The sequence below is a fragment of the Pseudophryne corroboree genome, chromosome 8 (assembly GCF_028390025.1).
Source record: "Pseudophryne corroboree isolate aPseCor3 chromosome 8, aPseCor3.hap2, whole genome shotgun sequence".
NCBI classification, from domain to species: domain Eukaryota; kingdom Metazoa; phylum Chordata; class Amphibia; order Anura; family Myobatrachidae; genus Pseudophryne; species Pseudophryne corroboree.
In genome coordinates, this window is record NC_086451.1 from 392,542,385 (window position 1) to 392,554,470 (window position 12,086).

General features: G+C 46.3%; 1 protein-coding gene across 1 annotated transcript in view; it reads left to right on the forward strand.

Annotated features, from left to right (window-relative positions):
* Nucleotides 1-12,086, forward strand: part of LOC134949244 (cytochrome P450 2F2-like) — a 101,979-nt gene that overhangs the window by 66,748 nt on the left and 23,145 nt on the right. The window contains exon 6 of the mRNA XM_063937720.1: nt 10,061-10,202. Within this exon, the coding sequence (XP_063793790.1) occupies nt 10,061-10,202 (142 nt within the window). The remainder of the gene's footprint in view (nt 1-10,060; nt 10,203-12,086) is intronic.

Genomic DNA, 12,086 nt, shown 5'->3' on the forward strand with positions numbered 1-12,086 from the left:
CTATTCGGCTCCCCCTTTGACCAAGCCGAAACTGCGATCGCACCGCAATTTCTGCTTGATTGCAAAAAATGGGGTAGACTCCTGCCGGCGCAGCTTGGCTGCACTTGCAGAAAGCCTGCCGCTTTTTTTTTTCTGATCACACCACTGCCATGCCCCATTCGCGCCGCAATGCCCCTGCAACGCTTCATCTCCACCTAGAAAACAGAGTGTTCCCGCCCCACGAACGTCTCTGCCTGATTGACAGGCAGAGGCGTTTGCATTTTTTGCGGTTGACCACAGAAAATGCGGGCGCATGCGCAGGACGGGCCTTGTGCATGCGCCCGCGTCCTCATTGTACTTTTGCAGTTGGATCGCTTATAGCGATCCAACCTGATTCAGGCCCAAGGTCCTGAGTGTGTATATGGAGCAGAACAAAACTTGTATTGAAAAAAAACTGTGTGTGCTACATTGTAGCACTTGGTATACAAATTCAAAGACTCAGTCACACAAAGATATACAAGTATCGCATATCAAATTAATCAGCACAGTCTGCTGGTGTGTCCTAGGCACTTTGCGTTGACACTAAGGCACATTTTTGACAAAAAAAAATAAGGCCAACGCTTGCAGAGTCCCAAGGTTCCTGGCGCGCTAAAAGGGGCTGTTGGACGCGACTGAAGCAATGATGTATGAGGACTCATCTGTAAGTGTAAATCCCAGCATGCTTTACACTCATCCCGGAAGGAGGTGGCCGCAGTGTGATTGACAGCGGTGGGTGGCGACGCGGCGTTGGTGTGTGTGTGTGTGTGTGTGTGTGTGTGTGTGTGTGGGGGAGGGGGTGACGGGCCGGACAGGGGTCTTCCGGGAGCGTTTTTGGGGTGGCTGAGTGACATCACACGCAGCCACTCGGATCAAAAAGAATGGTGGCGGGCCACCTGTCAGTGCAGCCAGGGCTCAACCTTTTTTCGAAAAGTCCGCATTTTAATTGCAGACTCATCGTGAGGTGGCGCTACACACGCTGGGTGGCCTTGCCCTGTTCTAGGCGGCCCCCAGCATGTGAGGAGATGGACATGGACCTGGCTGCATGTGCAATGATCTGCCTCCATCTCAGAATCAGGTCCTTAATGCCAATGCATCACCTGAAACCTGCCGAGAAAAGCCGCTGCTTCGTAATTATTACCTGATGGGCCAAATGTAATAGAGTGAGGTATTCTGAACTGTTGAGATTTTGGCGCTTTAACAGTCATATTTGAATTGCCAATATTTAGTAAGGTAAAACCAGGTTGGTTTTCCCTTAATAAGCATTGCTACTTTAAATTTCACAAATCTCAGCAATTTCAGCATCTTGCATCCTATTACATTTGGTGCTATGTGTCTTATATTTCCTGTTATACAGTACTTTAGTGTATTTTTTGGTGTCATGAACTCAGATTTTTTCCTGCACCAGGCGTTACTGTTGTCTGTGCTTCCATTCCAGCTGGAGGGCTCCATTATTTTTTGCCACTGTGTGCATTTGCTAAAATAACACTTATATTATTCACTTATTCCTGACAATTGGTATTATGTTTCATTTGTTGAAATACATGTGCATTTTATTGGTAATTTATCCCTAATAATTTTATGGTAAGAGGAGAGGTACGTATGCAGTATTTTTTTAATTAATTAATTAAGTTAGCTCTGTGAGAATTTTGGGGATTATTCAGAGATGGACGCAGATCTTGCTTCCTGCAGCAAGATCTGTGTCCATCTACTCAAATGCTGGGGGCCATCCAGCACAGGGCCGGCTGCCCAGCATGTGTGTGGCACCACCCCGTGATGCATCCGCAATTTAATTGCGGAAGCATCGACTTAACGTCGACCCTGTACTGACAGGTGGTCCAGCGCCATTTTTTATTGGAGCGGCTGCATGTGATATCATGCAGCTGCCCTGAAAACACTTCTGGCATACCCTCATTTTACCCGCAGTGCCCCCGCAATGCCGCACTGATGCTGCCTCCCCCTAGATGGCTGCCATTGTCATAGCAAAGAACTGGACTGCGTTCGCAGGCAGTGGGAGTAAGACGCTCCCGCTGCCCTGCATAGTGAGGGGGACCCAGGGGCACACTATGAGCATGGGCAGCATGCTAGTAGTTACAATTGGGTTTCCACGGCGGCATTCACATGCACATACCTGTGAATAATAGCAGAACAATGCGGAAGCATTACGGGAACTCCACGCTATGCTGGTATTTTAAACAAAGATGTGAAAGGACACATCTGTATATGCCTGAATGAGAAGTGGGTGATGGGTGGTCTTATAAGATACAGAAGAACGTCAATGCCCCAGTAAAGTACCGTAATATATTATACACTGCCTGTCAAATACACTCAATAAATGATGATTAGGAGAATGATACAACTCTACTACTCCGTATAGAAAGTGAAGGTGCGGAAACAGTGCTTATATGATTGGATAGGAAGCTGGTGATGGATAGTCTTACAAGATACAGAAGAACATAATGCCCCAGTAAAGTACAGTAATACGAGGTATATGTCACCTATCAAACATACACAATAAATTATGATAATGATAATACTCTGTATCTGTGGATCAGGTGCCGAAAATGGTGCCTATATGCCTGGATGAGAAGCTAGTGATGGATGGTCTTGCAAGATACAGAAGAATGTCAACTCCCCAGTAAAGTACAATAATATTCACTGCCTGTCAAACACACAGAATAAAGTATGAAAAGAAGGATGAGCTCATGATACATGGCCTTGCAAGATATAGAAGAATGTAAATGCCCCAGTAAAGTACAGTAATATTATATGCTGTCTGTCAAACACACAATCTTTGCAAAGGTGATGATGAACAGTGGTGCACAAAGTAATTGTCCTTGGGATCTTCAACCCACTGTAACAGGAATCACATAAACCGGAGTAAAATCCAAGATACGTTTTATTATCAACACTGGCAGTTTACAGGCAATTGCATGATTCACAGGATAGGTTGGTTATTTACAGCCAAAACGATATTCACCAAGTCTTCAAATACAGCAAACACAATTCTTCAGTAGACCCTAAGGTCCAGGACTCCTAACAGTAACCGCCACTGGCTTATCACCTAGGCAGCTTGTTCACCATCAAGAGCAATGTTCTTTGAGTCTGAAGCCCTTTTACAAGCAAATGACAGGTGCCTGCAATCAGCTGTTTCTCATCACTGGCCTCAAGAAATACCTGGCCTGGATTCTCTTCAGTCACAACCCTGCAGTTTTACACCCATGTCCACTTTATGCTGTCTCTATCACACCTCTCATACAGTATGTTGTATATTAAAAAAGACATGTACAAATTAACAAATCAAGGACTTCAGCAACAGGGACTGACACGTTTGTGGTGGTTTGCTTAAACCAATCTACCAGTGGGCTTAAGGCTGTTGTTAATCATTGACACACTAGGAAGTTGTCATCATTTTCATCATCCTCATCATCATCATCTTCCCCATCACTTTTGTTAATATTATAACATAATATTTGGTCATTCCCACCTGAAATCCACCATTACAGATGAAGTTTCTATTTGTTGTATTTGGCACCAAAGATCTTCCTTTTTAGTTCATTTTGACTAACATCAGTTGTCCATAGCCTCCTACACCAATGGCTTAGAAGGTTCTTGGCTGTGCTAAACACTCTTTCTGAGCACACACTGGAGGGTGGGTAGCTTAAATACCCCAAAAGTGAGTTTGTACTAGCTGCTACAAATAGCTTATTTTTTCTTCCAGTATTCAAATGGACTATATAAGATGTTAATTTGTAAATTATCATTAAAATAATCCTCCACCTTTCTATTGATGCTTGCTGTTTCAGATTGAGACACAGCAGTAGAGCAGACAATGTATTTGAGCAAATCTTTTCAGCCTGACCAGATATCATAATGTTTTAATATGGTGCACTGAATTGACTCATCATCAGTGGGTCTCTTGGAAAAGGTCAGTTTATCTGCCAGCAGCATTTGCAAGAGAAGCTGGAGAAAGAGACGTCATCGTATCAGGTGCCAATTGAGCTGGCAACTTGCTCACAAGCAGCTCTTTACATTTTTTAAATTTGTGTCAATTGGAAATAAATACATAGAAATTACACCTAGGATTAAGCATGGTTGCCAAAATGTACTGATCCAATTTATTTATTTATTACCAGTTACTTATATAGCGCACACATATTCCGCAGCGTTTTACAGAGAATATTTGCCCATTCACATCAGTCCTTGCCCCAGTGGAATTTATAATCTTTATTCCCTATCACATGTACACACAGACACATTCACACTAGGGTTCATTTTTGTTGGCAGCCATTTAACCTACCAGTATATTTTTGGATTGTGGGATGAAACCGGAGTACCCGAAGGAAACCCATGCAAGTACGGGGAGAATATACAAACTCCGCAGAGTTAGTGCCATAGTTGCAAGATGTTGCAAATACTTGGCTCTTGGCAAAGTGAAGAATAAACTTAACCTACAAATCAAACATACTTAGCAGAATTGCAAAAATTCACCTCCTCCATCAGGTTTTCTAGCTGCTTTTCCAGTACTTTAATTAATGGAATTACCTGACTCATGCTGGCAATGTCTGAACTCATCATTGGTTGCAATTTCAATTGGTTCCAGTAGCTTGCATAAAACAGAAAGTATTATTCAGTGTGCTGGTCTAAGGTAACATGCTTAACATGCCCTCCTATCCCATGGTTTGATGTGCATTTGGATGGCTTTTTGTTGTTCCTTCACTTGCTGAAGCAAATAAAAGGTGGCATTCCACCTGGTTGTTACCTCTTGTTTCAGTTGGTGGCATGGCAAATTTAACACTTCTAGTAGCTGCTGCAATGTTCTACATGCGGTTGCGTCCTGTTGGAGCTCTACATGGTGTAGTGGCGCTACTGTGTGGCGTAATTTGAATAATGGAGACTACTGTGCACCGTAATATGAATTGGTATTATTTTGTGGCCACACCCCTTCCCCGAGAAGCCACGCCCCTATATATTTTGCTGCGTAATGTGTAAAAAGGGGGACGCTGTCTGCCGTAATGTGTAAAAAGGGGACGCTGTCTGCCGTAATGTGTAAAAAGGGGGACTCTGTCTGCTGTAATGTGTAAAAAGGGGAATCTGTTTGCCGTAATGTGTAAAAGGGGCTCTACATGGTGTAGTGGCGCTACTGTGTGGCGTAATTTGAATAATGGAGACTGCTGTGCACCGTAATATGAATTGGTATTATTTTGTGGCCACATCCCTTCCCCATGAAGCCACACCCCTATAATTTTTCCACGCGCCCGCGGCGCGCACTGCCCTTCTGTTGCATAAGGGGGTGGGCGCAGATGCCTTTTTTGCACACAGCGCTAAAATGTCTAGTTACGGCACTGCTGCACACATACTGTTTCACTTGTTGCTGTCATGGGTAAAATGGGCAATTTATCTGAGTTGCAATAAGGGATGATTATTAGGTTTTGGGCCAAGGGCAGCAGTATTTCTGAAACAGCGCAGTTTGTGAACTGTTCGCATGCTGCTGTGGTGAATGTGTATCGTGACTGGACAAATGGCCCCAATGTGAATAACTGACGTGCACAACATGCCATTGATGTGACGTCGGCTACGAAGGTGTGTGAGGGCTGACAGACACGCTACAGTGGGGCAAGCTCACCAGCCAAATATACCTGGGGGCTACCACACGTGTGTCTAGAACAACAGTTCAGCTGCTCTCCGCGCTGCACATAGCGATTACACAGGCTGCTAGCTGATCGTCAATCGTGTGTGTATATATATATATATATATATATGTATAAAAAGATATATAAACAATAGGCCGAAGGGGCACAAACAAGGCTGGTGCAAGATCTCTCTGCACCCTAGGCAAAGCTTCAGCCTAGCACCCTGTAAAAAACAAAACCTCCTGGAGGGGAGGTGCAGGTGGCCACTAGCAGGAGCGGTTCTTGGTGCGGGCAAGCAGTGCCTGCGCCCGGGGCGCTGCGGCATGGGGGCGCGGCCGCAGTCACCCCGCAGGCATCGCCGCCTGCCCGCACCCTGCTCCCCCGGCTGCAGCAGACGCCGTGGGCTGTGTGGGCGTCTGCTGCAGCCGGCTCCAGCGACAAACACTAGAGGTCAGTATTGGCCTCTAGTGTCTGTGTGGCGCTGCTATGGGAGAGATGTCATGACGTCATCTCTCCCATAGAGAGGAGCCGCAGCGGCCAGACGGAGCAGCAGCAGCGGTCAGGAAGCAGGAGCAGGGCAGTGGTAAGTATTATTTTTTTTATTTTTGTGTGTGTTTAACTGGGGGCACAGCAACAGGAGGCACAGCAGCAGAGGGCACAACTATTTGGGGCACAGCGACAGGGGCAGAGCAGCAGAGGGCACAACAGGGGGCACAGCAGCAGAGGGCACAACTATTGGGGGCACAGCAGCAGAGGGCACAACTATTGGGGGCACAGCGACAGGGGGCACAGCAGCAGAGGGCACAACAGGGGGCACAGCAGCAGAGGGCACAACTATTGGGGGCACAGCGACAGGGGGCACAGCAGCAGAGGGCACAACAGGGGGCACAGCAGCAGAGGGCACAACTATTGGGGGCACAGCAGCAGAGGGCACAACTACTGGGGGCACAGTGACAGGGGGCACGACAGGGGGCACAGCAGCAGAAGGCACAACTATTGGGGGCACAGCGACAAGGGACACAACTACTGGGGGCAAAGCAACAGGGGGCACAACTACTGGGGCAAATCTACTGGGGGCTAAACAACAGGGGGCACAGCAACTGAGGGCACAACTACTGGGGCAAAGCAACAGAGGGCACAACTAATGAGCGGCAAAGCAACAGGGGGCACAACTACTGGGGGCACAGCGACAGGGGGCACAGCAGCAGAGGGCACAACAGGGGGCACAGCAGCAGAGGGCACAACTATTGGGGGCACAGCGACAAGGGACACAACTACTGGGGGCAAAGCAACAGGGGGCACAACTACTGGGGCAAATCTACTGGGGGCTAAGCAACAGGGGGCACAGCAACAGAGGGCACAATTACTGGGGCAAAGCAACAGAGGGCACAACTACTGAGCGGCAAAGCAACAGGGGGCACAACTACTGGGGGCACAGCTACAGGGGGCAAATCTACTGGGGGCAAATCAACTGGGGGGCACAACTACTTGGGGCATATCTGGGGGCATAACTGTGGCCACGCCCCTCCCCTATGAAGCCACGCCCTATTATTTGCCGCTGGGGGGAGGACGCGCCAGTGGAAACTTTCGCACTGGGCGCCACAAGGTGTAGAACCGGCCCTGGCCACTAGGTGGTCTGGGGTGAATTGCATCATTATACATATACAGAGAAGAGGGTCAACACTCAGGACTTTTAAAGTGATAAAGAATAACATTTTGGCACTTTGCTCACAATATTCTTTCACTTTAAAAGTCCTTGAGTGCCATTTATTTTATATGTATACACGCTAACCAGCATGTTAGGAATCGTATATGACAGACACTGAGGCCAATTTTACTTTAAAAAAAAAATATATACACTGTATATGGGGTCTGGTGGAGATATTTAATTGGGGTATGGGATGCTGGCGATCAGAATACTGACAGCGGCATCCCGGCCACCATAATACCGACATTTTGAATGAAATGAATTAACCCTACACTTTACCCTTCCCCTAACCCTCCCTCACTGCCGCCTAAGCCTAACACTCCCTGGCAAACTAGCATTTAGGATGCCGTCTGCCGGGATGCCAACTACGTCCCTTTAATTGTCTGAGTATACATACTGTGGCAGGAGAGGTACTTTGCCACCTGTAAGCTACACACAGGGTCCTGGGGGTGGATGGGAAGTGTGGATGGATCAGGTTCCCATCCATTTGGCCCAGACCTTGTCTTATAGGCTTCTTAGCCCAAGAAGCTGCTTCATCAGGCATCACCTGGCTGCTGACTTTAAAGCAGAGTCTCTCCCATGATTCAGGGCTCCTGAAGGCAATTAGTGTCCAGGTGATAGGCCTGCTAGGGACAGTGGGATCCGGAGGGCTGGGCTACTAGTGTCAGGATGCCGGGACCTGAAGGGTTCCTTATTAAGTAATAGGGAGTGAGGCAGGGCCTAACGTCCCTGGTTGTTTATACTAAAGACAGTGGTCTTTCTTTTATGTATATCTTTGTTTTTGAGCTACCTGAATAAAAGGTATTTGTTGTTTTTGCACAAGCCTGGAGTCGGTTGTTGGTGGATTTTTGTAGCAGAGCACATTCTAGCAAGTCTCCTGTTACAATACATATATATACGCACAGACATACATATATTTGTAGCTCCTCATTGTGTTCCATCCCCACATCTCTAAGTTCATTACTTCCCCCCCCCCCCCTTCTTCTTCTTCATTTGAACTGTATTGTGCCCCAGTGCCTGTGGTTTCCTTGTTATGCTGTTTACAAGTGCAAACCATCCATCGGGCTGTAAGATCTGTACTGTACTGTCACTACTGGTCGACATGCATTAGGTCAACATGGCCTATAGATCGACATGGTCACTAAGTAGACATGGCAAAGGTCAACACATGGAAAGGTCGACATGAGTTGTTTACATTTTTATAATTTTTTAAAACTTTTTCATACTTTACGATCCACGTGGACTACGATTGGGAATAGTAACCTGCCCGAAGCACGACGAGCGAAGCGAGCCATGCAAGGGGATACGGTGCGACACCCAAAAAATATAAAAAACTCATGTCGACCTTTTTACATGTCGACCTTATGACCGTGTAGACCTATTTCAGGTGTCGACCTAGTCACTGTTGACCAATAGTGGTCGACCTAATGACTGTCAGCCTAGTTACTGTTGACCCTATGATCCACACCCCTTGGAACACCAGGTCGCTTGAAAATCTTCTAGCGTCAGGTGTCTTTGTTGCTTATTTTTTGCCAAACATGCATCTTATTTGCAACACAATGTGACCGAGATGCTGGGAGACTGTGCTGATATATAACACTTGTATACCTGTGTGCGACTAAAGGGGGGTACACACGTAGCGATGTGTGCTTAAATTTTAAGCATTCTGACTAGATTGCTTAGAAAAGAAGCACACATCGCTCCGTGTGTATGCCCCATAGCTATAGCGATGTGCGGCCCCAAGTGATATATAAACACATACAGTACTGTAGTGTAGATAGAGCAGGAAAATGTGCAAGTTCACTTTGTCTTTAATGGAATACTGTACATATAAAAATCAGCGGTCGGGGTGCCGGCAGTCACATGACTGACAGTGGCATCCTGACACTAAAGATGCCGATATCGGAGAGGGTAAGTAATTGTACCCCCCCGTCCCCTTCCCTAATCCCCAAGGGGGGGCCTATGTGGGGCCTATGGTTAACCCTCCAGGAGTGTGGACTACAACAAACCCTCGGGTGCATAACTCTAACCCTCTCTCCCCCGGGCCCTAAACCTAACACTTTGACCCAGTATTCATCTTCAGGATGTCAGCTGTCGGTGATCCGGTGCCGGTCTCCTGAGTGGTGTCGGGATTCCGGCGTTGGTCACATAACCGCCGGCATCCCGTCAGCAGGGCTGCTGAATGCATCCCTCTTTAACAAGCAATCACAAGAGCATGTTTGCTTTGCAGCACTGGATTATAAGTGTTACTAGTGTCTGACAACCACCAGTAGCCTGTTTACAGTTTGCACTACAGTGCACTGGTTTGTAGTTGCCGCTAGTATGTCTGACAAACACACACTAACAAAGATACCCGCAGTCACTCCTCCCAGGCACTTACAGTACCTGCTATTACATCACTTTGTCCTAAGGGCCCCCTAATGGAGTTTTTTTTGCCTAGGAGCTCTACAGCCCACACTGTCTCCCTCCACTCACCTGTATGATAAGAAGGGGTTGTAATAATCCAATGCAAACATGATCAGAAATTTTGGGGGAAATTATTTTGTTTCTCGGTGAGAGTTCTGAACTTGGTCAGAATACCTGATATTCACTCGGCAACCCCAAGTTCGGGTATGTTGGGATTTCTCTGAACTGAACATGCACATCTCTCTATAGAATGCGTATTGATCTACTGTGTGTAACTTTTCTCTGTAACCTACTACAGGAAGAGAACAATAATGCCACCTACTTTAACCACAACACTTTGGTTATGGTGATGATGACCTTGATCTTTGCTGGGACTGAAACATTGGGCAATACCATGTGCTACCTCTTTTTACTTCTTCTAAAACACCCCAATGTAGCAGGTAATTACTAAAACTAAGACAGAAAATCTTTTGGATATTATTACAGGTTGAGTATCCCATATCCAAATATCCGAAATACGGAATATTCCGAAATACGGACTTTTTTGAGTGAGAGTGAGATGGTGAAACTTTTGTTTTTTGATGGCTCAATGTACACAAACTTTGTTTAATACACACAGTTATTAATAATATTGTATTAAATGACCTTCAGACTGTGTGTATAAGGTGTATATGACACATAAATGCATTCTGTGCTTAGACTTAGGTCCCATCACCATGATATCTCATTATGGTATGCAATTATTCCAAAATACGGAAAAATCCCATATCCAAAATACCTCTGGTCCCAAGCATTTTGGATAAGGGATACTCAACCTGTATTATTATTATTATTATTATTATTATTATTATTATTATTATTATTATTATCATCATCATCTTTTTTTATATGTTACCACATGATTTCTGTAGTACTATACATAGGTATAAGGTATAAGACATAAATGATTAAGGAGTATATTCAATTGAAGTCGGATCCATTCCGACATTCATTGGTCGAAATGGATCTGACCTTGGCTATTCAAGGCAATCTCAATTCGACTTTAAAAAAAGTTGAATTGAGACGGGGGAGAGCCGCGGGCAGACTGGGGAGACCAGCACTACAACAGCGGCTACAGTAGCGGGTACAGCAGCGTAGCCGGAGGATGTGTCCCAGCCACCACTCACGGCAGCATCCACCCGGCTCCAGCAAGCGAGGGCTCGCTTGCTGGAGACAGGTGGACGCTGCTGTGAGCGGCGGCCGTGACACTTCCTCCGGCTACGTTGCCGCTGCTGTAGCGCTACTGTCCGCCATCTGCCCGCGGCTCTCCCCCGTCTCTGCTGCTCCCGCATCACATCCTCCGCTCACGGCAGCGTCCACCCGACTACAGCAAGCGAGGTCTTGCTTGCTGGAGCCGGGTGGACGCTGCTATGAGCGGCGGCTGTGATACATCCTCCGACGCTGCTCTCCCCCGTCTCCCCGCGGCTCTCCCCCCGTCTCTGCTCCGGCATCTCAATCCGTCTTTTTTTTTAAGTCGAATTGAGATGGTCGAAAAGGGGGCCAAAACCTGTTGGCTTTAGCCCCGTTTTCGACACAATCACGCGGGTCGGCAGCTATTCCACCGATCCACGTGCTTTTCGACAAGTCGAATAATTTGGGGTTAGATTGAATAGGTCGGAACCCCTTCCGACCTAAAAAAGTCGAAAACTGCCGTCTTTTCGACAGACGGCAGCTTTCGACTTCAATTGAATATACCACTGTGCTAATCTGAGGTGTTACAATTTGAAGAGAAAATGTTTGGGCACCATAAGTATATGGCGTATATTTACTATGTCTTTTTGTCAAAGTTGTCGCTCATTAAAATGGCAATAGGAATTACTGTCAAACAAGGCAAATTTAGCATAATTTGCTATTTGTAAAAGCCACAGTCAAAGCCACTGTTTTTCGGCAGCTTTGACAATCTGATGAGTATTAAATATATGAAGAGGGCAGGGGGGGGGGGGGGGGTGCTTGGCAAGTCTCGAGGTTGGGTCCCCTCGCAGCACAACCCAACCACCTTCTAGTGAGAAGTAGTAGTTTAAGTGTTAAAAGGTGTTATCAATAAGACGTACGTAGCAGCTACAGTAACTGCTAGGAGTGCTCTATAAAAGATAAATAGTAATTAGTGTGTTAAAAAGTGTTGGGAAAGTGTTCCATTTGTAAAAAGCAGTATAGGTGGTAAAAAGTGTTAGATTAAGTGTTACACTTATAATGCTCCAAAGCAACCCAGCCACAGCAACCTATGGTGGGAAGCACTGTGTGCTACATCTTTTTACTTCTCAGTAAACACCCCAATGTAGCTTTTA